The 24,392-nt window shown below is 42.2% G+C and overlaps 4 protein-coding genes across 8 annotated transcripts; 2 read left to right on the top strand and 2 right to left on the bottom strand.

Annotated features, from left to right (window-relative positions):
- The first annotated feature begins 597 nt into the window (after positions 1–597).
- Positions 598–10,267, top strand: tppp (tubulin polymerization promoting protein). 2 transcript variants are annotated; one of them, XM_085917812.1, is made up of 5 exons: positions 598–707; positions 4,941–5,021; positions 5,184–5,519; positions 8,273–8,426; positions 8,497–10,267. In XM_085917812.1, the coding sequence occupies exons 2-5, from the start codon at positions 5,008–5,010 to the stop codon at positions 8,704–8,706; spliced, it is 714 nt and encodes a 237-aa protein (XP_085773938.1). In that variant the 5' UTR covers positions 598–707; positions 4,941–5,007; the 3' UTR covers positions 8,707–10,267. The 2 variants fall into 2 exon arrangements, with proteins under 2 accessions (XP_085773938.1, XP_085773937.1); XM_085917811.1 differs by lacking the exon at positions 598–707 and having other exon boundaries at positions 4,771–5,021.
- On the bottom strand, positions 10,058–13,058 carry cep72 (centrosomal protein 72). 2 transcript variants are annotated; one of them, XM_085917809.1, is made up of 10 exons: positions 12,844–13,058; positions 12,497–12,624; positions 12,231–12,423; positions 12,079–12,139; positions 11,817–11,968; positions 11,313–11,407; positions 11,141–11,234; positions 10,907–11,064; positions 10,684–10,812; positions 10,058–10,466 (listed from the first exon to the last, which is right to left on the bottom strand). In XM_085917809.1, the coding sequence occupies exons 1-10, from the start codon at positions 12,917–12,919 to the stop codon at positions 10,461–10,463; spliced, it is 1,092 nt and encodes a 363-aa protein (XP_085773935.1). In that variant the 5' UTR covers positions 12,920–13,058; the 3' UTR covers positions 10,058–10,460. The 2 variants fall into 2 exon arrangements, with proteins under 2 accessions (XP_085773935.1, XP_085773936.1); XM_085917810.1 differs by having other exon boundaries at positions 12,294–12,423; positions 12,844–13,057.
- LOC147051971 (kinesin-like protein KIFC3) lies at positions 13,048–21,180 on the top strand. Of its 3 annotated transcripts, none has more exons than XM_085917807.1 (21): positions 13,048–13,338; positions 13,446–14,576; positions 14,661–14,782; positions 14,972–15,068; positions 15,140–15,297; positions 15,353–15,599; positions 16,637–16,809; positions 16,874–16,939; positions 17,014–17,151; positions 17,218–17,415; positions 17,495–17,668; positions 17,746–17,893; positions 17,962–18,092; positions 18,370–18,481; positions 18,567–18,748; positions 18,817–18,921; positions 19,009–19,139; positions 19,213–19,333; positions 19,481–19,610; positions 19,706–19,935; positions 20,016–21,180. In XM_085917807.1, exons 3-21 carry the CDS (start codon positions 14,681–14,683, stop codon positions 20,139–20,141), a joined length of 2,769 nt encoding a protein of 922 aa, XP_085773933.1. In that variant the 5' UTR covers positions 13,048–13,338; positions 13,446–14,576; positions 14,661–14,680; the 3' UTR covers positions 20,142–21,180. The 3 variants fall into 3 exon arrangements, with proteins under 3 accessions (XP_085773933.1, XP_085773931.1, XP_085773934.1); XM_085917805.1 differs by having other exon boundaries at positions 16,631–16,809; XM_085917808.1 differs by lacking the exons at positions 13,048–13,338; positions 13,446–14,576; positions 14,661–14,782 and having other exon boundaries at positions 15,042–15,068; positions 15,144–15,297; positions 16,631–16,809.
- ccdc12 (coiled-coil domain containing 12) lies at positions 21,014–24,074 on the bottom strand. The gene is made up of 7 exons (XM_085917813.1): positions 23,920–24,074; positions 23,039–23,115; positions 21,813–21,892; positions 21,673–21,734; positions 21,563–21,597; positions 21,424–21,500; positions 21,014–21,345 (listed from the first exon to the last, which is right to left on the bottom strand). Exons 1-7 carry the CDS (start codon positions 24,001–24,003, stop codon positions 21,266–21,268), a joined length of 495 nt encoding a protein of 164 aa, XP_085773939.1. The 5' UTR covers positions 24,004–24,074; the 3' UTR covers positions 21,014–21,265.
- Positions 24,075–24,392: the final 318 nt, after the last annotated feature.

Raw genomic sequence — 24,392 nt, 5'->3', positions numbered from 1 at the left:
TTTGTCAAGCAATGATAGGACTGCTTTTCTTACACTGCAAACCACAAAATGAGGCAATGCCAGTCTGGACAGATTTTTTCCTTTTTAATCTCCTGTGAGGAATTTACCTTTTCTCCCTGTGCTTGTTCGTTTGTCCATAGCCAGAGGCGTGATTATTTTTTTGGGAATGTCTGCATCATGCACTTGTATGATTTGTCTTCTACTCAAATCTTTTTTATGAAGTGATTTACATTATGACAGGACTACAAGGTTATATAATGTCCATCCGAGTTCAACTCACATTGGTTGTGTAACAGCCTTTAAGGAGAATCCCGTTCCTGTGTGCCATCTTTCACAAAGAACTTTCAATAGCAAATAGTCTCTCCACCTTCACTAGGATGACAAAAGAAAAAATATTTGTTTGTGCATGAAGCAGCTAGTTGTTGTGCCTCCACGAGAAAACAAAACATGATGGTTTGGTTGCTGTTATTATTACGCACAGCACCACGAGCGACAGGAGCTGGTCGCTGGGTCAGGACAGCCAATCAGCGGACTGCTTTCTCTCCAGCATCCTGGGGGAGGGGGATGAAGGAGGGAGGGGGGGGGGGGCAAAGCCATCAACGCTCGACAGGAGCGCGGGCAGCTGATAGAAGAGAAGAGACGGACAGAGGCGCTTCTATTTAACTATGATTTTTAACTGAGACCAAGGTGGGGGATTACGTCACCAGGTGATTGCTTTCATTTATTCCCTTTTTTTTCAATTTCTCTTGCATGTTGAAATCTTGTTAAAAGCAGAAGTAGTCTTGTTTGCTTCTATCAACGCATCCGATCGGAGAAGGTGCGCTTTTTTTTTTTTTTTGCATTCCTTTTCATTTTGCATTTGTGACATGGCTTTTTAAAGCTGCAGCTATTCGAGCTTTAACGTGCACATTTGAGTCAGGCCGATGAGAATTTGACATTTGCGGCTTTATGTAACACTTGTCTCAGGCAACAGCTGCAGCCGCAGCCATGTCTGCGTAACATCAACAACACGAGTGTCTTTCGCTTATGTTTATCTTCCAAATGCACCCCTACGAGCGGGCTGATTAGTCACCGAGAATGACGGACATTTCGATTGGCCTATGGCTGCAGTTCTCCATGCCAAGCTAGTTACATAATTATGCACGCAAGACAAGACGCATGGCCCCATTAATCAGCTTCCTGACGCTTTGGATCGCAAAAAAAAAAAAAAATGCATGCACATGCATGTATGCATTGAGAGTTAAATATGATAAAGCAACACAGTGGACTAGTTAGCACATCTGCTTCACAGTTCAGCGGTTCCGGGTTTGACTCTTGGGCTTGCATGTTCTAAACGTGCTTTTTGCTGGTAGAGAGAGAAAAAAAATCGTGCTTAACTCCACAAATGAAATATTAATCAGAATACCGTGTTTGGGATTCCATAGAACATGTCATAAAGCTTGCTTGTGACTCAACTTCCCCTTTAAACATTTGTGGTTTCACTTCCCCAAGCCAACCCGAACATGAATGTGGCCCACCGAGAATTCAAGTTTGTTCTAAATTGTCCATACGTTTAAATATAATGGGCAATAATTGCTTCTCTATATGTGCGCTGTGATTGGTTGGCAACCAGTAAGGAGCGTACCATACTGGGATAAGCACCAGTTCACCCGTGACCCGAATGAGGACAAGTGTACTAACTGCCAGAGGTGACATTTTCTCCCTATAGGTTGAATCAGACATGCATGGGAGGAACACAGTCATTGGCCCAGTTTTCACCAAGCCTTTTAGCTGACATCACAAACTATGAAAATTATTATTCACTGGAATTTTCTACAAGGGTTCAAATCCAGTCAGTATGAGTCATTCTTCACCAAGGGTTCATAAATAGGTCACCGTAGTGGAACGTCTAAGGTTGAACACAATTCTACCCTGAGTTGTTAGCGTTAAAAAAAAAAAAAAATCAGGTTCTATATTGAATCTGTCCTTCTTCATCACAAAAAACAAATTCACTTGAGTCAGTACTTTAAAAATTGACAGGTTTCAAGTTTTTTAATCTCAGTGGTGTTTGATTTTGGAGGTTCCTTGGAAGCAAAGCTGGATGAAAATACAGTCGGCTAAGAATGGCCACTAGGACTCCCCCCCCCCCCCCTTTTTGCTGTCTATGGCGTCACGCTTTTCTTAGCGCGTTCTCGTTTGGGCTTACCGCCTCTGCCAACAATAACCAACCGCTGTGGCTGACTCGAAGCATCTTGTTACTCTGCAGCTCAGCGCACGCCAACGTGTGATTCAGAGCGGTCGAGAGGAGGCGAAGAGTGATGGAGAGTGTGTGGTGGTGACCACAGGTCTGTGATGATATCATTGTGATGGGGGGGGGGGGGGACGACCAAAACCAAATACAGTATGTCCCTCGGGGTGATTTTTTTAGAACCAATTATCCGCGATAAACGAGGGATTACTGTACGTTAAAATGACTTGGCAGTACACTTTCAAAGTTAAGACTTGTTGACCCAAAAACTGAAATTTATAATACAAAAATAAAAAAAAGAGAGAGAGAGAGAAAATGAGCATCCCGGAATGGTTTGTGTGATGATCACCACTTCATGATTGACGAGTCCTAAACGAGAGCCTCTTCCTGGCAAGGATCGCGATAGAACCCAGATGGCTTTCGCTGTGATTCGCCGACATGTCGTCGTGTAGCCTAAACACCCCCCCCCCCCTTCTTCTCAACGATGTCATCATTTTATGTCACACCGTCTGCCAAACAAACAAATTTTTGGGCAAGCGTGCACCTTGCACATCATCCCCCTTTGCCTGATCTCTTGAGTATGAATAGAATGTTTCCAGCCACGATGGCGTATTGTCACTCTGAATAGATGCACTTGAAATTGGGTCAACTTATGCTCGGCCCGCTCATGTGTGCAGCGTGTTGCCAGAAGGATGTAAGCATGCTGTCATACGCTTACCGGAGTTCTCCCTGGAGAGATGCCCTCAACTTCGTATAAATGGGTTGGAAAAATAACACGATGATGCTTGTGTTGATATTAAAAATACTTTTAATGCAATTTTGATTCAATATTTGAGCTGACATTGTAATGTTTTTATGACTTGGCATGTTGTCTCGTCGAGCCGGACACTTGAGACCGCAGACTATAAATTGAAGAATAATGGAGAAAAGAGGGCTTTGTTCTACAATGATTTGGTTGCATCGCATTAAAATGCAATGAATCGTCACAATCGTCTGAGTGGGAATGTTTTTTTTTACGTTTGAAAATGATTACGACTATTGACACAGTGGTTTTATATTTTGGGAAAAGAGATTATAAAGGGATTAAAGAGTTTGGTTTTAAATCTCTACTAATCATTGATAATTAACACACACTTAGAATCACTGGTGGAGCTAGAGGGGGAGAGGCTGGGGCACTGCCCTCCCTTAAAATATTTTTGACCCTCCCCCCAGGTGCCAGGCAAGACTTTTGGGTATTTTCCGATTTTTCATAAATTTTTGTTCATATTTCCACTCTTTTATCAGCATTTTAAAAGAATTTTGCAAGTTTATAAAAAAAATCTAAAAATACAGAAATATAAATGTATTGTACCCCCCTCGAAAAAAAAAAAAAAAATGCTGCCAAAAACAATGTCCCCGTTTTATTTATTTTTCATACTTGGGCAAAACTGTCTACACCTCCTTTGGAATTTGAGGCTCAAAACATCTCAGTGTGTAAAATGATCTGTTGATATTAAGTAACCAAAACACACTCATAAAACTCACATACAAAATCTACTGTTAAGCTTAACAAAAAGTTCAAGAGTTAGAAAATCCAACATAAGGTAGACGTCAGGGGGTAAAAGAAAGAGATTTTCTGTAGACTCAACTCTGGTGCTGGCCCGAGTCCTCGATGACAAAGTGCCTTGCGTCAATAGTGAGAGTCTACGATGTCGCCATGTGCGTGTGAATAAATGTGCAAGGGTCGTACAGAGAGGGCCCTCCATTTTTTAAACAAAGGCCTCCCAGTGTTTGCAATCTCTGAAAGCCACATTATTCAAACATTTTCAATATCTTCTTTTATGCTTAGCTTTTGTATCCATTCATGTCTTGGCAAGGTTTTTAAAAGTGCTGACTGTCCATAGGCTGATTTAAGTTTACGTGGTGACTTGTTGGTGCGTGAGAGAGGGGGGTGGGGGTCACGTGAACAAAAGAGGTTGTTGCATCAAGCAGACGCGTTAGTTTGTTGGACTCAGCATTTCATACTTAACCTGGTAGTTAGCTACTTTCTGTGTCTTATTTGTCATCATTCTTTAAGGATGTCGTGTTAATTATGGGAACGGCTCAAAGGTGAGCATACAGGATGGATTGATTTTGGGACGGATGACGCTTTACTAGATTTGAGTTTTTAGGTACAGTATATCATTGTTCTGCTTTCTACGTTTAAAGAATTTGAAGCAATGTTTTTTTTTTTTTTTTTCCCCCATGTGTGATGTGAGGTCAAGGTGATGTGCCGCTGCTCTCAGTGTGTAGAGACATTTTGTGAATATTTGTAGTCTGTATGTCATGTTAAATTTGTCCCAAGGTTTGTTCTTCACTATTTTTCTATATCTCATTGCGTGAATGCTAAGAGGTTTTAACGCAGGGTGCATTTTTAAAAAAATTATATCTAGGGACTGATATGTTATGATGGCTTTTCTCACTCTTCAAATTTATATAGTCGATGATGTTATCAGCTAACCCCCCCCCCCTCCCTTTCCTGGAATGATTGTTGAAATATCACAACCTAGTCTGGGATTATTTTAGTCACAATGGATTGTGTGTATGATATTTTTGGGGTGTATCCATCCCAGCATTAAAAACATTTCTACTTTCTTCATTGCATGAAGAAAATAACTTTGAGAAAAGATATATTTTTCTCTATCACATTCACCTGTGGGCACGTCATCCACTTCCATTCTCATCTTTTCCACAGCACAAAGAGAAAACACAAGTCAGCTCATCCAAGCAAGGCACAGAAGGAAGCTAATTCGTGCACAAGCATGGCAGACCAGAAGTAAGTTTGACAAGCTAACGTGTGTACCCATAAGAGGTCACGTCGGTCTATGCTTGTAATCCATCACAACATTTGTCTTTGTTTGTGAAACAAACCACAACAAATTAGATCTTATCCATTGACACTAACGCTCAGGTGATCAATCTTTTTATTTCCTCTCAGAGACCGACTAGAAGACTTTAAAGTCCAGACAGTCAAGAATACCAACATCAACTCGGCCCAACTACGGCCGCACAGTGAACACTCGAGAGACCGCGCCTCCAAAAGGCTTTCCACCGACTCAAATGGGACCAGCGAAGGAGGTGTGGGTTCCTCCACGCCGGTGGAGTTGACAGCTTTAGAAGAAGCCTTCCGGCGTTTCGCCATTCACGGCGACACACGTGCGACCGGCAAAGACATGCACGGGAAGAACTGGTCCAAGCTCTGCAAGGACTGCGGCGTGATCGACGGCAAGAACATCACCCTCACTGACGTCGATATCGTCTTCTCCAAAGTCAAGTAAGAGAGCGGACGTCTTCTTCCGTAAACATAATTTGGGATGTTCGATACCATTCATCGAGTTAATATCTTTGACGTCTATAATCGTCAATGGCACGGAACGAGTTAACCGATACCTATTTTGACATATATTCAAATTAAATTTAACACAATGACACAAAAATGTCCTTCTGATACAGATGATGACTCACCTTGAGTATCAGCGGTTGATATCGACAGCCACGAGGGCTCGATACCTTAAAATGAGCCTCGTATCGACCTGATACTAAGAATTCTAAAAACACGATTCTGGGACTGATATATTTGGAGTAATGCGGTTCACCAAAGATGTGCCGTGACAGGACCACGTCTTCGTTACTAATGCCGAAGCAGCGATGACTTAAGTCTTAGTCACCGAACACTCACGCATGCCCCACAGTCCAACCAAGTGGTACAAACAAACATTACTCGGTTTACAATTACAGGAACAGTATTGGGGGAGGAAAAACACATTTAAATGTGAGAAAACTGCAAAAGAAGATTTGTTTTGTTGTCTTTGGAACAAGCCACTAAGCCAAGCTGCTATCAAAAAGCAGAAGATCTGGGTGGATGACTCCTCATGTATCTCCTCAGGCCAGATCGGTTCATCCTTTGCTGCTTTGATTTAAGTGCACTAGACTCTAATAATAAACGGTGACCTCAATTGCACTAAAGAGGGGAAATGTTTTATTTACAAACCCAACAAAGTGCGCTAGATAGTTGGACGTATCACAACTTGTTCCTGCAATGATGCATCATCAAAACGGTAGTAAGCAAGATAAATGTGAATAAGGAAACAGGAGTGTGTATCTTTGGAAGTTACTGATTATCTTGTGTTGTTGTCGTTGAGTGGGAAAGGCCATGAAATAGGAAATCTCACGCTGATTTTGGGCATACACGGACAGATTTGTGTGTCACTCTTTTGTGTGTCATGATATTCTTTTAGGGGTATATACAGTCGAACGACCGTTAGCGCCATCACCCTCCATTTTGTTAGCATCATGAATAAAATGTCTTCATCAATTCTAAGGTTCACCATCCAATTTCTAAAATAAATAGCCAATCAAAATTTCCCATCGAAAACCACAAAAACAACTTTCCCAATTCCATATATATAAGACATTGTTTTGGTACTCCCAAAGCTAATGCTAAAGCTAAGATGGAATAGGTGCTTAACAGATATCCAACGTTGGTACTTTGGTGAATGGCACAATATCATGACAGCAGACATGTGACTATCAGCCTTGAGGTCAATACAGTAGCATCTGTGTCAAGTGGAGCCGGGTCCAGACTGAAAGGGGTTGGCGTGACGTTCATGTAGCGACTAGCCCCGGGCCTGACTGAAGCAGCGTGAATTTCCTTTTAATCAGCGTCAAGGCTGTTTGCATGCACATGTACATAAAATTAATGAGCGCTGGCTGAGTGATGAGAAGAAACGTGGAGCCTCAACGTAAACTATGAATCTAGAGTAGACTAATTAATTACAAGCATGGTTTAATGGTGGCTTTATTTTCCATGCCGTGGTTTCCCCGTCAGCGAACAATATTGGAAGGCGTGTGTTAAACACATTCTTCCGTCTGCGTTCGTTCTACCGGTCCGCTTCAAGTATGTCAATGAAACAAGGTCAGTTGAATTTTCCAAGGTGAAATAATCTTCCATTCCCTATCCTTCTTCATTGTAACCTCCTTAAATGCTGATATTTATTGACAAAAGCTGAACTATTTAGATATTTGAGGACTATGGTAAGTCCTGTTTGACTCCATCGGACGGGGAACACAGATTTGTCTTCCTTCGACAAGCGGCGGTGGAAGTTTAGCTTCCCGTCTGACATTAGACAGCATGGGAATGATTCCCAGCACGGAACGGACAAATATTCAACACTGATGGACCGCCTAAACAGAACAGGTCAATGGGGTGAGGAAAAAAAATAATGATCAACCCCTAACACCCCCCCCCCCCCCCCTGTTTACTGTGGCTTGTTGCTATGACGGCAGGTTGCCCCGGGAGACGGTGGGGCTGCATATGCTGTTGTTTGGTTGATCCATCTCCACAGCGATGAATGTTTGTGTTTGTTACTATGTGGAAGTGAAAGGGGCACACGGCCAACTAGACAAGTGAAGCACTCACATGGAGCGTGAGTGAACTTATTGCCAGCTGTTACGAGTTGACCTTATGAATGTCAATGCATTTGCTTCCACGTGAACTGGTACAAGTAAAAGCCGCTCTCCTCAGAAACGGCACATGACTGCTGAGAGATGCTGATGTTGAGCCAAATTGCCAAAGAAAGAAAGAAAGAATAATAATCATAAAAAAAATGAATGTAATACCGTATTTTTCGGATTATAAGGCGCACCTAAAAACCTAACATTTTCTCAAAAGCCGACAGTGTGCCTTATATATGGACCAAATTCCTAAATTTAAACTCCCCCGAAGCATTGTGTCGTGAAATCAATCATAAGTGAAGACTATGGATCATTATTTTGTGATTATAATGTAATTTGTTGCGTCTGAAATTGAAATAAAAAAGATAAAATGGAGAATAATTTGATTTGGATTAAAAATCTGACATGATGCATTAATGGTGCGCCTTATAGTCCGGTGCGCCTTATATAAGGACAACGTTTTCAAATGGGCCATTCATTGAAGGTGTGCCTTGTAATCCGGTGCGCCTTATAGTCCGGAAAATACGGTATATATTTTTTTTCCTGTAACAAAACACTGTTTCGCTGTTTCAGGAAGAAATCCTGTCGCACCATCACGTACGATGAGTTCAAGAATGCGCTAGGAGAGCTAGCCAGGAAGAAGTACAAAGAGAAGACTGGAGAGGAGGCCGAGGCTGAAGTATTCAAGTTGATTGAAGGGAAGACACCCGTGATTGCCGGGGTCACGGTAAGACTTCTGTGTACTTTTGGAGGGTGGGTGGTGTTAATGTAAAAAAAAAAAAAAAACTCCGTTGCAGAGGGCCGTCGCTTCCCCCACAGTGAACCGCCTGACAGACACCACCAAGTTCACAGGGTCACACAAGGAGCGCTTTGACGACACGGGACGCGGGAAGGGTAAGGCGGGACGAGTCGACCTGGTCGATACCTCGGGATACGTCTCGGGATACAAGCATCGTGGGACCTATGAAAAGAAGGTCACCAAACCCCCCGGTGCTAAACCCATGTGAGCGTAACGGAGATACAGAAATATGGATCGAGGATCGGCGAGGATCATTTTCTTTGAAAAAAAGTACTCTAAAAAAAAAAAAATAATACATTATCATATATTTTCCCACCCGGTTGTTTTGTGTGTGGAGAGAGTTCCTCCCCTTGTGAAAGTGTGAGAACTGGAAAACTGTTTACATCTATTTTTACAAAGTCTTCACCAGCTGGTACATTCCTGTCCAATAGTGAGTAATTGCCAAGAGGAGAACGCCAATGATGATGATGATGAAGCTCTGTTGTTTTGATCGGGCCTTAAAATATTTATCAAGCACAATGAACAATGAAAGCCAATTCAAACAGCACAAAAAGCTTTTATCTAATAACACTGCACTTTTTTGGGGGTTTTTTTTGCAGGAAAAAAATACTTTCTACACCCATTTTAGGATTTCAATTGGCCGTGTTCCAGATAATTGGCACACATTTGTATATGTATATTTAATATTCTGATTTGTGTCTATTACTTTTCTAGTCTCCCCCACTTTTGCTGTTCATATTCTTTGTTTTATAAGATCAGCCATTTGGTGTCGATAATGGGGCGTCTGATTTTAAACAATTATCACATTTTTAATCGATAAATTTAGGGGTCGAAAGCGCAATTGTGCAAGATTGTATTTTTGAGATAAGATACCCCCCCACCCCCAAAAAAATAAATACCTTTAATATATTTGTGGTTAGATTGTGTATTAACTACTAACCGTAGCCACTTGTTTAATATGGCTTAATATTCCTTTGTGTGTTTCTGTACTTTGTGCATGTTATGATGTATTTTACATTTGAGAAGCACAGAAATGATTTGTTGTATTTGATCTACTGTGCCTGCTGTTAAGGACGGACTACTGGACAGTTGTTTTCTTGCTTAGAAATCTGAAGTGATGATAAAAAAATTTGTCGCTCGAATTGTAATACAATATGTACAAAGTTGGCCTGCCATCAAATGCTGTTATATTTCGTTATCCAGAGAACCTTTAACCGTGTGGTACTGTCCATCTGAGGCATAAATTCAAACTGAAATAAAGGGAATGCCGGTTATATCCTTAAATACTGAAAGCGGGGAAAAAACAAAAAAAAATCCAAACTTTTGTAGAACATTTTTAACATAGTGACAGTGTTTGTTGTCACACTTGCCTGCAATCGCAAAAGTATCGCAGCTTATGTGTGTGATTATTTTGTCCGCTGCAGTCGCTCGAGTAAGCTCCCCGTGCTTAATGCCAAATACTGTGCACCTTTCATGTAGAGGAACGATATGTTTGTATTATTTTTTCATTCATAACATTTTAATGTGCTATTGTGTCCCCCCCCCCCCACCCCACCGGTGCATGCAATGGATCTTTCTACTTGTTCTTTAGAACTCTTAATTGTGTGTTGATGATTTGTAGTGTATTCTTGAGAATAAAACAAAAAAGGGCACATTGAACAAATATTTCTGCAGTGAAAGTGTTATGTAATGACTTCAAAATATTACTTATGTGCTGTGTGTGTGTGTTCGATGCTTCAAGTCAACTCACACTCCTTTAATAAATTATCTCTCAGAGGTTCAAGTTCAAATAAACACTGCTTTTGACATTGTTTTGAAATAATAAATAGGTGGAGCTAGAGAGGGGGGGGGGGTGCACTGCCCCACCTGTAATCTGCTGGGAATTTTGACGTGCATGCAATTTTAAAAATGATGCTTCATCCCTGCAGGAATCTCCTTCATCCCATTCCTGAACACTTCCAGTCAAACCTGTAGCGAGAGAGAAAATTCCCAAAGTGAGTATTTTTGAAGTCCCATCATTTTATCGGCAAAACAAAGATGGTGGAGGATAGTTGAGGATATTCATTCATTTTTCTCCTCAGATCTTCCAACTCCTCCTTCAGCTCTTCCACCCTTCAAGCCTCTATTTATGCAACACACATTAAAAGCTTGCTTGAAATTAATTTCCATTGGCCTTTAAACTCACCTTTGGTGGGGCAAGTGGCAGGTTGCCCCGCCATTGGCATTTGTGTTGCGAGTTTTCTGACTTCAACAAATCTTTTCGAAGAGCGACGTTCTCCTCCATGGCAATTCTCAGCTGGGCATTTAGTTCATCCTGCATTGGTTGGAGCAAAAAACTCATCTGACTCGGAAGAGGACATTCAGTTGTGTGTTGAACAGTATAAAATGTCAAAATTTGTCAAACCCACCAAATCAGCGATGAACCTCTCCACTTCAGCTTTGTGTTCTTTCTCTTGTAAATTCGCAAAATTACACAACTCGCCCATTCCCTCTTTTAAGGTCTTGACCTCTGCATCCTGAGAAGTGATGTGGTTTTCCATCATAGAGAGGATCTGGACAATCTGAGCTGCGGGAGAATGTGAGGATTTTTTTTTTTTATCTCAACTTCCTGTAATTAGACATAATCCCCAAGGCAAACTCACTCAGGAAGTTGGTGTCAAGTTCCAGAGTTTTCTCTCCCACCCAGTGTTTGTCCATGAGGTCCAGTAGGTCCTCCAAGGGCTTCCTGTAACAACCCTGGAAGGAGCATTGAGATGATCAGATAGAACATAAATGTGGCACCGAACAAACAAACCCCTACAGCCAGAAATGTACCTGCTGCTTATTTTCTGCTTGTGCCAGCTTGTTTTCTGCTTGTGCCAAAGCTGCCGGTTTGGTCACCGATGCGGAATTCAAACTGGGAGATTGAGCTTCAATTCAGACACATGGAGAAATGCAAAGAAGATGAATGAGTTGTGACTAGGTGGCGCTGTGCCTTGCTCAACAGATCGTAATCAGTCTGCTGACAATTGGACTGACCTGACACTACACATTAAACACTGAATGCATGCTAAAAATAATCATTCCCAATGGGAGAACTGTTTTAAAACGGCTCTCTGTTGCGACCTAGTGGTGGAATTACGCAACTGAATTTAACATGTAACATGCACAGAATTTTTCTTTTGTAGATTTTGTTCAGATTTCTCTCTGTTGCCTCCTAGTGGTGGAATTACGCAACTGCATTTAACAGATGTAACAGAAGCACATGCACAGAATTTTCCTTTTGTAGATTTTGTTCAGATTTGCTTGTTTAAGAAAGAAAGACAGAATATGTCTCACGGGAGTTCTGATGAGATGACGATTCTTTGTTTGAGTAAGTGCGGCGTCTGTGATTAGCAGCAATGTGGTTCAGTTGAATGAGATTAGCCTCATTCATGAGGGAGAGCTTCATGTTGAGGTGATCCAATAAGGCCTGGCGGTTATCACGACTTCTGAAAAATCACGAGCGAGACAACTAGCAGGATTGCTTCAAGTGATAAACACAACAAAATTGACGACACAAATTAATGTTTGCGCAAATTGAGTTATGATTGCATTCTACCTTTGCTGAGAATATTTCCTCTTGGCAGACTTGCGCTCATCGTCTTTGACTGGACATCCATCTGCAAGCAAAGAAGTGTAAAGAAACACAAAAAATGTAAATGGGGGTTTTGCTTTTAAGTTCATTTTTGAGCAGTCCTTCCGACGTCTTACCTAAATTTTTCAGGCTGATCATGTTATACACCAAAAAATGTCGGTAGTAAGGGTCACTCTTACCCAGAGGATTGAGTCTCAGATCAAGATCCCTCAAAAGTGGCAGCTCAAAGAGGACCTTTACCTCTTCCAGGGAAGGGATGCAGTTATAGTATAAATTTAGATTCTGTAAATGTTTCAGACATTCCAGACCCTAAGGAGGTAGAACAAAAGACATCAAAGTCATGTAACAGCATTAAAACAGATACAAACAAAAACAAACCTACCTCAATGGAGACTAATGAATTATGTGAAAGATTCAGCGATTTCAGGCGCTGAAAATTCTCCAGTCCATTTCCCAGAAATCCAATTTTCTCCTTATAGTTACCAGGGATACTCAGTGAGCGGACATCTCCTGTTCAGAATGTACAGATTAACCCTAATTTTGATAGCAAAGGTAATATCATCATAATAATAATAATAATTATTATTATTAATTATTATTATTATTAATAATCATAATTATTATTATTATTATAAATAGTAGCAGGATAGCAGCATTTTACATAGATTGACTTTGAAATGTACTTTAATAATTCATATGCATCGTCATGATAGAATGAAGGAAAGCTACCAACGCGTTGACGGTTTAATCCCAATTTCTTTATAATCCACTCTTCGGTTAAAGACACCATGGTCAAAGATGACATTTTCTTCCTTCGACGGAGGAAATCAAAACTGATCAAATATTGTTATTGCTATATATTATTGTTCAGGTGACCCGAAAGATAACAGCTCGAATCTAATTTGCGAGTTTACGAGTAATTATGAACGCATCAAATTTGCGCCTGCGCACTGTTGACATCTGGGTGTGTCACGTGTCTAACCAAACGTGCTACTGTTTAGCTCAATTATTCTTGGTTAATCGACATTTTTTATGCCTTAACTACAAGATATATATAATACTATTTGATTTTCTTATGCTATGTTATATCTGTAGGTATTTCCAAACAAATCCCATTTGTCAAAATCACTTTCTTTTGGATTCATGGCGTTCAATGTGTTGATATCAATAATCAATATAATGTTGTTTTCCTCGGCTCTTTTCTCTTCATATAAACTCTTTAAGGTAAGTATCCCAAGTGAATGGAAATATGTCTTAAATATGATCAGGTTATATGTAAATACATATTCCATTAAATGTAGTAGAAACAATGTTTTCATTTTCTTCTGTAGGACCACAGAGCTCCTTCAGTTGGTTTCTTCTTGGTTGGAGTCTCTGCAGGACTTTCTGTTTTGCCTTCATCAAGCACACTCCTCACAACACTCCAGAAAGAAGCAGAATGTGCCGCAGAGGTTCTGGCTCCAGCGCTACTCGCTTTCCACTTCCTTTGGCTCAGTGAAGACCGTAACACAGCATGTGTTCTCCTGTGTGGCTCCTGCCTGTTGCTGGGACTGTGTGACAGATTCTCAGCAGAAACACTCATTGTCCTATGTCGCTGCATTGGCCTGGCATCATTGTCTTGTTGCCTCGTGGTGTGTCTATTGGCAGGAAACCTCATAGGAGCCTTGTCCAGTCTAACGGTCAACCTACCAGTACTTCTGGCACCTACTTTTGGACCACGCACCTTTTCATCGGTTGTCTCTCCGGCCACCAACGAGCTAACCGTGAAGTGTCTTTTGAAAGTCTCCATGTCCATCGGCTGTTTGACCTCAAAACATTCCTTGGATAAACTTCTGTCGGATGTGACTGACCGATATCACTTTAACATGTAGAATGTTGTTCATTTTGGCATTGTTTTGTTTAATAATACTCTCAAAGGCTTACTGGTGTTATTCTAGTTTAATACGGGGATGAATGATGGATTAGCATACCAATAATACAGTTGTCAGGGTTAACCCACATCCATTTTTTTGCCTTTATCTCCATTTATTTATCCTCATATATTTGTTCTATCATATTTTTGTATTTTGGGTGATTTACTGTGTCAGATAATTGTTTGAAATTAAGAAAATTTAGTTTTGCATCAGTATTTTGGCACTGGTATATGTTTTTTTTTGATTTGCTAAAAGAGCTAATCATTTTAGCATTGGGCACTTGAATTATTTTCTGTCAATCCTCCATCGCGGCTGACTCAGGCACCGCACTGAGCATGCTCGCTCCAGCTGCAGCCTGTAAATGGGCCAAGTGTGCAGAGGAGGAGGAGGAGAAAGGGGCGGGGAAAACAATCTGATGGACTGCATGGCATCGGGATGCTGTTGCTTGTATGAGAAAAGAAGCTGCATGGGAAAGATGTGTCACGGATGAAGCGCAAATGACGGGAATGTCGAATCGTTGCCGCAAAGAAGACGACGATATGTGTTAAGGTAAAGAAGACGGGGTGTTCTGCATGGCTATTAAAATCTTCACTGGAAATGACCTCTGCTGCATGATTTGTTTTCACTTCACAGAAACTGTGAACTGCGTGGAGATGTACGCCTTCTACTCTCTTTTAGTCTACATCTTCTACACTGTCTTCAAGAAAGAGGAGGAGGAGGAAGCCTTGGAGGCATCATGTGGAGCTTCCACAGATGTACGTCTTGCCACATCATATTCATCCTTTGTCAAATAATTGCATTTTTGCATGACGGCTGTGCATGAATTAACAAAACCCCGACAATTCAAAACCACAATCTCTTTCTTGGATATAAAACCAGGAGCACAGCGTGTAAATATTGTGATCACATCCCCACCTGACCCTCATTTATCTTACTGTGCTCAGGAGCCAAGACCTGTTTCCATGGAAACAGGGAGAAGAGGGAGTAATGGCCACACCCCCAAAATGAAAAATAAAGCCTCTGCTAGGCTTAGTGACTCAAGTAAGTGTTGAAAATAAAAAAAGTGATGGATATAAATTGTGTGATGTTTACATTCTGATGTGCTCGTGCAGGCAGTAGCAGCGAAAGCGACGATATGTCCTTGAGTGATGAAGATGAACAAGATGAAACTGACATCCCAGCTTGCACACCTCTGGCTGCATTTTTATCCTTTAAGCAGGAGGCTGACAAGAGGAAGAACTCAAAGGGCCATCTGGAAACAACAGGAAAGGTAATAGAGCCATTTTTATTTCGATTCATCTTGTTGATAATCAACATGTGCCCAGTTGGGGGAGTCTCCATTGATGGCCGTCATGTCCCACCTGCTGAGTTTCCTGGAGCAGTACTCCCACTTCCAGCAACTCCAACAGCAGGCCGAACAGTACCGCGTCCAGCTCAAGAGACACCGGGTGCAACATCGCCGACAGATGAAAGCGTTGCGGGCCTCCTACCGCCGACGCCTCAAGGACAAGAAGAGCATCATTTGTAACCTGGAGGAAGCCGTCCAACGACAACTCAGCCCGCAGAGTGACGGTGAGGGAAAGAGGGGGAAGGGGGATGGGATATTTACATATGGGTCTGTAAGCTAGAACTAGACAGCATGGAGCAGATGTGGCTTTTTGACCCGGGAGCAGAAAGGCGGAACTAATTCTAAGCTCTTTTAGTCGTGCGTGTATTTAAAGTACATGTGAATGATTCTGGAAGTGATACCGGTGTTGCAATGTTCATCTCGTGAATATTGATGATTACACTGTAGATGCGGCATCGCTCGTTGAAATCGGTGGGTTAAGTCCAAAAGCGGTTTGGAAGGTGTTTATGAATAATATCTGAGAGTTTGGCTCCCTCGCAAATGCATTTCGAAGTCTGGCACATGCGAGTTGGCACGTGTTGGACTAAAAATAGCCGCGGCGGCCTGGTGTCCTTGGATTGTAAAGCCGTTTGCTTTGTTTTGTTTATCATGCAACATGCAAGGCTTTAGGGAATGCGCCTTCATCCAAAAATTCATTTTTTTTTGTGTTTATCACGAAATCTCCGATGTATTGCTCATTGTGCGTGCAAACTTCTTTTTTTAATGTTCTTCTTCTGCACAGCTTGACTGCAACATGGTGACGCAGCAAAGCTAATTTAACATTAACATGGCCTGCATTGGAGATCAGAGTTGACAGAGCTTGTCTGGTCAATCTTGAAGGTGTGATTATTAAGATGCTGCAGGGCCTGCTTTTTCTGTTCCTTTTAAATTGGATATGGCCGAGGTTGTTGTTTTTTCTGCTTGAGTGAGGCTAACACGTGAGCAGCTTGCCACTACCTGGTGTGTGAAAAAGCTCTAAGTGCATCCCTGATGTTCATTAATATTACACACGCCTTGAAGTATTAAACTAGAGAAATTATTATATAACTATAGAATACATATATCCATCAATTTTCTATAGTACGCGTCCTCCTTAGGCTTAATGAAGGCAAATTAAAGGATTCCTATTTCTGGTTGACCTAATTTGAATATGGGTGAGATGTGACAGAAATGATTAGAGCTCATTCCGATGCTATTAAAGATGCTAATTGTGTAGTTCCAGGCGAGAGCAGCGGTGATGCGGGGGCTCAAGCGGGAGTTCACAGCTTGGTGGAGTCTCTGTACAACCTGCAGGGGGAACGTAGCAAGCTCAGAGGAGAACTGCGTCTCCTGCGCTCGCAGCTCGAACAGAAGGATCGAGACCGACACTCGCGGATACTTGCCTTTCAGCAGCAGGTAACGAAAACTTGAAAACGTCTCTAAGATCTCAGCGTGTCTAAAATGTGGTTTTCCCGCGCAGATCGATGAGCTTAAAAGTGGAATTGAAGAACGCGAAGAGGAGCTTTGCAGACTCAAAACCGCCACCGTGAGTGCAATCAAGTGCAGAAACACGATATGTATATTTCCCCCTGTCCCAATACTTTTGTCCATCATTGTCAGGGTGCCACAGATTCCGAAAAGCGAGCGTTATGTCTTTCGGCGGAAAACGAGACGCTCAAGCAGAGCCTGACTGTTACCCAAGGACTCCTGCAGCAGCTTTCCACCATCCCTTCCCAGTCCAGCACCATGCTCATCAAAGTGAGACGTGCCGTGGCTCAAGTCTATCACGTATTTTTTTTTAATTGTTCCCATCGTCCCGTTTAGGAAAACGAGAATCTGCGAAGCCGAGTGCAGCAACTGGAGGCCTCCCTGCAGCAACGCGCCGAGCGGCTGTCGCAGCTGGAGCAGCAGAGCGAACAGAGCGAGTGGAGGAGGGGGGAGGAGCTGAGAAGACGAGAGGACAGAGTGAGGGAGCTTCAGCTGGAGTTGGATCGAGAGAGGGGCAAGGAGCCGCTGGTCAAGGTACCTAACTGGTTTTTGGGATCATGGATACTTAAAATGCAATTTGAGACAAGTGTTTTTTTTTTGTTTTTTTTCCCAGTATGTTACCCAGACCGTTGAAGTGGAATCTCCAGCCACCGTGAAGCAGCTGACCAAAGCCAGACAGAGGAACGAGCTGCTGTCCGAGAAGTTGTCCAACCAGAACGAGCGCTGCAAACAGCTGGAAGAGCAAATCCGCAAATCGGATGAATACAGCTGTAATCTGCAACACAAGGTACAGCGTAATATCTTGTGCGGTATCATAAAAGAAAACAAATGATATTTGAATCATATCCACGTCCCTTTTCGTAGATTGCAGCTTATGAGCGGGAGATCGGACAGCTGAGGGAGGAGCTCCTGAAGGAGATCGGCCATTTGGAGGAGAGGAAAGAGGAGGCGGTGAAGGCTGCCGCAAATTGTTCGGCAGAACACTTTCAGGACTTGCAGCACCAATTCTTTGGTCAGTTATATCACATGCACAAACTTTTTCACGTCAGCCCATTGAACCTCGTTTATTTTTGCCCGCAGGTTTACAGAAACGTTTGACTGCCCTCCCACCGACTCTGCGCTGCATGAAAACAGACTACGCCAGCCTGAGGAGCCAAGTTCGGAACTTCTCAGAGTTTTATGGAGCGGCGATTAAGGAGGCAAAGAAACAGGTAACTGGCAACACATTACAGTGGCTATGACCTATATTTAATTTAATTTAATCCATGTATTGTCATTCATTTGCATTTATTATTATTTATTTATTATTATGATCATTTTATCATGATTTATTTTAATTTATTATGAATTATTTATTGTTTATTATATTTTATTTATTTGTATTTATTTATCTATCTATCGTGTATTATAATTTAATCCATGTATCCGTTATTTACTATTCACTATATGATCTATGCATACACAAAAATAATGTTTTTTGTTTGGCAGGTTTCCGCAGCAATCTCTGAGATGTCAGAGGCCAACAAAGACCTTCTGGAGAAATACAGAAAGGAGGTTGCACTGCGCAGAAAGTTGCACGAGCAGCTTGTGGAACTAAAAGGTTTGCGACGACGAAAAACGACATCTTTTTACTGATTGTTGTCATAGTAGCGGCAGTATCATATTCTGAGTATTGCGCCCCCTAGGGAACATCCGCGTGCTGTGCCGCGTGAAGCCTGTGCTGAAAGAGGACCAACACGAGGAAGGCCAAGCCGTGGTGGTTACCGCCGACCTCGACAACGAGTCCTCTCTGAGCGTGCTGAGTAAAGGGAAGGGTCGCACTTTTGAATTGGACAAGGTCTTCCATCCTCAGGCTACACAGGAAGAGGTAGCACAGCTGAACATCACAAACAAAAAAGAAGGAATTGTTTAGGAAGCTGTGATGTCATCTTTTAGGTCTTTCAAGAGATTGAGCCGCTGGTGACCTCATGCATCGATGGCTACCACGTTTGTATATTTGCGTACGGACAGACTGGTTCTGGGAAAACGTACACGATGGAGGTAACGATTTTTTGGGGATATAGAGCGTTGCAAATATGAGCTCATTATTCAATCAATTTAATTCAGGCTGTTTGTTTTGGTATTTAGGGCAGTGTGGAGAATCCTGGCATCAACCAGAGGGCCCTGAAACATCTCTTTAGCGGAATAGAAGAGCGGAAGGACATGTGGTCCTACATCGTCACTGTCAGCTCAGTGGAGATCTACAACGAGGTGCTAAGGTAGACATACCTCCCGGGGGAACGGCGAGGATGAGACGACGGCGGTCGGTTCATATCAAATTTTGACCATCAGAGATCTTCTGAGTAAAGACGGAGAAAAACTAGACATCAAAATCAACCCGGACGGAACGGGACAGCTGCACGTGCCGGGCCTCAGGGTCATCGAGGTTAAGAGCTTTCAGCATATCAAGAAGGTAACAGATTTTGAATCTTTAGTATGATACCAAGGGTGTCAAACTCCAAAATATCGTCAATCCCATAAATAATATTACATATATACATCAAACCTTGACTTTGCCACCCCGGGGGGTATTAAAAATACTCAATCTGTTTACGTCCAGATTTTAGCCATGGCCCGCAGGAACAGGATCACATTTGGAACTCAGATGAACCAGCACAGCTCTCGCTCTCACGCTCTGCTCTGCATCAGCGTTCAGGGCACCGACCTCGCCACCGGCTCCAAAACCACCGGTCAATATTTCAACATCCTGATATGATTTGACATTCTCCCGCCTGATGATATTTCAAAGGTCATTTTTTTTTTTTTTTTTTTTCCTCGCCCTCAGGCAAGTTGAACCTCGTCGACCTGGCGGGATCGGAGAGGGTATGGAAGTCGGGCGCGGAGGGCGAAAGGCTGAAGGAGGCTCAGAATATCAACCGCTCCCTGTTGGCCCTCGGGGACGTCATCCAGGCCCTGAGAGCGCGCCAGACTCACATCCCGTTCAGGAACTCTCGCCTTACGTACTTATTGCAGGACTCGCTGGGTAAAGGCAGCAAGACGGCCATGGTGGTGCAGGTAAGACTAGCACGGATTTGGAATTCACCAAAAAAAAGGGCTTTTGTTCAGTAACATGCTTTGCCTTCATTTCCCCAAAGGTGTCTTCTCTGGAGAGCAACGTAGGCGAGACACTCTGCTCGCTGAAGTTTGCCCAAAGGGTGTGCAAAGTGGAGCTCGGACCTGCAGCCAGGAAGATCGAATCAGGCGGCGGCCATTGCGACTGAGCCAGTGACGTTCCCGTAACTACGCAAACACGGTTACACTCGAGGTTTGTTACCTTTCAATAGCAAACAGCTATTTTTTTTTGCTCAAGGGCTAACCAAATCCATCAGCGTCCGACATTATTGACGCGGACAGAAAAGCGAAGTACCCCTTTTGTCATCATTGAGCAGATACAGGAATATTTATACCTTCACTCCGAGTGCCAAAGAAACGTCTGCCTCCACCGTGTACGGTTCTATGCTTCCTTGAGCTACTGTTCTCTCACTTTCCTTTAGAAAAGAAAAAAAAAATAGCCATTCAGGATCTTCTCACCAATCGTCAGCATTTAGAGCAGCATCGGCATTTTTTATTCGACTCCCACAAATGTTATCTTGTGATGTTTTGGCTGATATTTTCCCCTATGTAGTAGATAGTCCATGTTACGTAATGACACTTAATTCATATATTGGGTCATTTATCTGATGGAAGTGACTGAATGCTTAGCTTCTTTTTTTTTTTGCCTTTTAAGAAAGGCAATGGCAGTCGAGTGTGCAGGTGGCCTTGTATTGTCGCGATTAGTGCAAGAGGAGGAAGTTTGGGCCTATATGGACAACAAATGCACTTTATGGTTAACGGATAAGACGCTGTTATTTCAGAGCAGGTTGGCAATAGATATCACTAGTGAATGTCGTACCAAAAAAATATATATAAAAATGTCCCTGTCGTTTCATCATTGTTCCAGTACGTCACCCTGAGAATCGAAGCTCTTTTAATCGATTCACTTGTAGCAAAAGCATCGTGGTCATTTATGAATTAGAGAGTGATCGTTTTCCTAACAAAACTAATGTATTTAAAAAGTGCGTGGATGCTGGTTGACCCAATAAAACACAGGGTTTGGAAAAAACACAAAAGTGTAGTTTACTTCCATTTAAAACATTATCACAACCGCAAATATGAAAGGTTCAACAATTTAACCACATATACAGATTGTACAATTGTATTAGCATGATAAAAAAAAAAAAAAAAAAAAAACACACAGGGCAAGCCGGGACAAAGTTTCCAGCTGTGACAAACAATCCAAAGAATTGCCCCCCCCCCCCCCCCCTTTCCTTGATATTCACATTTTCCACTGTGGCTTATCTTCCAATCAGTCCGAGTCTTCCTGTTCTGCTTGCACCGCTCCCACCGCACCAGCCAACTCCTCCTCGCTGCCTCGCAAACGATCGCCTGAACACCGTGCGCAGATAAAAATGAATATTTCAAAAAAGATCTTCAACAAAAAAGAGGAGTGACAACAATACTAACGAATGAGTTCAGCGATGGCTCTTTGTGTTCTCCTTGACAGTTTCTCCAGTTTCTTTGCCACATCCCGCTTGAGATCCCTTCATACAAAACAACACCGTTAAGTCACAGGTAACTTTTAACTAAACACTGGTTTTCTTACCAGTCTGGTTTCCTTGGAGCCAGGTTAGCCAAATCCTGTGAAAATCAAATTCAACACAATCTGAAAAACTATTTGTGCTTCAGCAATGAAATCAAGAAAAGACAACGCACCACTTCTTCAATGATGGGCTCGGGATTGGCTGCATTTAACTGGTCTTTGACTTTATCCTCCACTGGAAACCAAGAAATCTCTGTCACAGTCGGACCTTACTTAAATTTAGAAGAAAAAAAAAAGACGATTTTGCACAAACCCGATGCCGGTTTGGCTTTGGGGACCTGTCTCTCCTTTAGCACGTCATCCTCTGGAGTGTAGTTTCTCAACTTCAGGTCCCTTAGCAGAATGAGAGACAGCTTCAAGTCAATACAGATGACATCATCCTCATTTTGGGCGACGTGAGACTTGGCTTTGAACATACAAGTGTATCCTTTAACCTCCCAGCAGGGGGTGCTATTGGCTTTAGGTGAAGGTGACAATTTTTTTTTTTTTTTTTTTAAAAAGACCATCTGCATCCCTGTATGGCCTCCTGTTGATTGACTGGAAGCTGGGGAATAAAGTCGCCCTTTTTTCCCCTCCCTGTGAACCCATCCAGTTAACACGTCCCACCTGCTCCCGGGCACACAACCGGCCCGAGGAATGCCGTCCTTGACATTTTAATGACTTTCATCATGTCTCTTCATAGTGGAATTCTTGGCAGACTCAGCTCGAAGACCACACAGGGTCCGAGGGTAAAGTGTGGAACAAGAGGAGAGTTCTCTGAGCTTGTGAGCAAGCTAGCGAGGGCACGTAGTTGACTCATTTACCCCCCCCCCCTCCGCAGCCAACAGATGCGTGCCTTGTATGGCTATAGGCAGGGATGCTGGTCATGTTCTCCTTGCATCTTAAGTCTTTAACGAAGAGGCGATGTGAGTTAAAAACACAAGTCCGCTTGTTTGCTGAATGCACATTTTTTTTCCACATGTCTGTTGCTGGAATTTACCTTGTGGTTAATATAATCTACACTTTTTTTTTTCTTAATCTTTTGCAACCAACATGTTTATTGTGTGGACTCTTCAAGCTCAAAGTGAGCAAAGTGATCCCTCATTAAATTTTTAAGACACGATACATTAGACACTATCCAAAATGGGTGTCTTGGATCGCAAAAAGCGATCAATTTAGCGAGATGATTTTATTTTCTGCCTTTGCTTATTGTCATTTTTATAAAGCTGTCATCGCATTCTCTTGAGTGAAATGACTTCAGTCGGACCGGAGGAAATACAGAGGGCACTCCTTTGGTGTCGTCAGCTCGCAGTCATTAAATATAAACAAAGGAAAAGGTCTTGCAGGACAGGAAAGATGGCTGCTTGCTTGTGCATACCAAATGACGCCAAGCTGCAGGATATTTGAGCCGCTCACAACACCAAGATGTCATTCTAGCCTGAGTTCAATGTGTCACCAATAATTGGTGTTGAGATGGGCAAAAATTTACAGCCAACTAACTTGTGTCTCTGCTCCGGTTCTTCCTCTTCCAATGAAGCTTTTTTATGCTCTGGCTCACCATCTTCCTGTTCTCGCCCCTGATGGAATAAAACAAAACTGAATCGCGTTTGCAGCAGCATTTTTAATCGACCAAAATCACGAGTTGCAACAAAGTAAACAAATAACAAGCTTGCACAAATCCTGGGAAAAAGACAAACTGTAACAAAGGATATCAAATCCCACCCAAGGTGCATTTTCCTGAAGACGCTTCCTGTCTGCATGCTACAACAATTCATAGCTCTGACTCATTCTTGAGGGAGTACAAAAAGGGAAGCATGGAATGTCAACAGTGCTCCATCAAACTTGGCTGCCCATGTCAATGTCTTTCCATTTTGTGACTCCTCAGTGGCATCTTCAGTGACCAGTTAAAAAGCTTCCTACTAGTAATAGTCAAAAACATTGTGGTTTGCAAAATTTGCACAAATTGCATGCAGAGTTAATAATATTTGAATAACTGTCAGATTGCCCATACACGGAAGTGTATGTTGAGGTCAAATAAGTGCAGTTCTGTTTTCTTCTGCTAATCTGCATATACGTCCTCTTTATTTTTCAAAAAGCAACTGGAACTACTCGTCGAGCCGATGACGTCACGACTAGCATCAATGCTAAATCTTACAACTAACAGCAAAGACGAATCGCAGCAAATTCACAGCGTGCATCATGATAATATTTCATAAATATTAGTTATTCATTGCGACATAAAAGTCCAGGAATAGGTATATGACCGGTTAGCACTCAAAAACACGATAGCTACAGGCTAACAATGCTAAACCTAAATTTACAAGAAACCATCTATTTCTGAGCACTTACATTGTGTCTGTCCGACTTATATCTGTACTTACGTGGATTTGTTTATCCCTCAGCGCTTTTAATCTCTCTTTTCGCTTCAGGGCTTGTTCCTGTAGGGACCCGATATTTTTTTCCATGCTTAGCCTTCACACGCTGCTCCGTAGTTCTGTTATCTATTACAAAACCTACGTTAGGTTAGTGTAATCAACTGACGAGCAATCGATTGCATCGACCTGCTGCGCCTTTTTATTTAAATTAATAGCAACATTGCCATAATAGCATAAATAGTAGTACAGATAGATACTAATATTAATATTGATAATAATAGTAATAATAATAACAATAATAGTAATAATAATAATAAAAGCTTAGCTTTATATAGGGCACGTTGAGGAACCCAAGGGAGGGTAACACTTTCTCATGGGGCTCATTAAAATATATGTGTGTGCTGGTTTTTGTGTGTGCATGTGTTTGTGTTTGTAGTAACGTAACAAAATGTGTGTTTTGGTGAACAGAAGGTGCTTAA

This window comes from Syngnathus leptorhynchus, chromosome 8 (genome assembly GCF_054491065.1).
Source record: "Syngnathus leptorhynchus isolate UIUO chromosome 8, UIUO_Slep, whole genome shotgun sequence".
Taxonomy (NCBI): Eukaryota; Metazoa; Chordata; class Actinopteri; order Syngnathiformes; family Syngnathidae; genus Syngnathus; species Syngnathus leptorhynchus.
The sequence above is the reverse complement of the archived record's forward strand: the minus strand, read 5'-3'. Positions and strand labels throughout refer to the sequence as shown.

Bases quoted from the DNA above. Each gene is read 5' to 3' on its own strand.
- tppp (XM_085917811.1), top strand. From the start codon at position 4,849: ATGAAGAAAATAACTTTGAGAAAAGATATATTTTTCTCTATCACATTC. The intron at 5,520-8,272 runs GTAAGAGAGCGG...TCGCTGTTTCAG, and splicing joins ATCGTCTTCTCCAAAGTCAA to GAAGAAATCCTGTCGCACCA. The intron at 8,427-8,496 runs GTAAGACTTCTG...ACTCCGTTGCAG, and splicing joins CCGTGATTGCCGGGGTCACG to AGGGCCGTCGCTTCCCCCAC.
- cep72 (XM_085917809.1), bottom strand. From the start codon at position 12,919: ATGTCATCTTTGACCATGGTGTCTTTAACCGAAGAGTGGATTATAAAG. The intron at 12,625-12,843 runs GTAGCTTTCCTT...CATTCTGAACAG, and splicing joins ATTAAACCGTCAACGCGTTG to GAGATGTCCGCTCACTGAGT. The intron at 11,969-12,078 runs GTAGAATGCAAT...GTGATTTTTCAG, and splicing joins AGGAAATATTCTCAGCAAAG to AAGTCGTGATAACCGCCAGG.
- LOC147051971 (XM_085917805.1), top strand. From the start codon at position 14,681: ATGTACGCCTTCTACTCTCTTTTAGTCTACATCTTCTACACTGTCTTC. The intron at 17,669-17,745 runs GTACAGCGTAAT...CCCTTTTCGTAG, and splicing joins GCTGTAATCTGCAACACAAG to ATTGCAGCTTATGAGCGGGA. The intron at 19,936-20,015 runs GTAAGACTAGCA...ATTTCCCCAAAG, and splicing joins AGACGGCCATGGTGGTGCAG to GTGTCTTCTCTGGAGAGCAA.
- ccdc12 (XM_085917813.1), bottom strand. From the start codon at position 24,003: ATGGAAAAAAATATCGGGTCCCTACAGGAACAAGCCCTGAAGCGAAAA. The intron at 23,116-23,919 runs GTAAGTACAGAT...TTATTCCATCAG, and splicing joins TGAGGGATAAACAAATCCAC to GGGCGAGAACAGGAAGATGG. The intron at 21,893-23,038 runs GTTAGTTGGCTG...CATTCTGCTAAG, and splicing joins GAACCGGAGCAGAGACACAA to GGACCTGAAGTTGAGAAACT.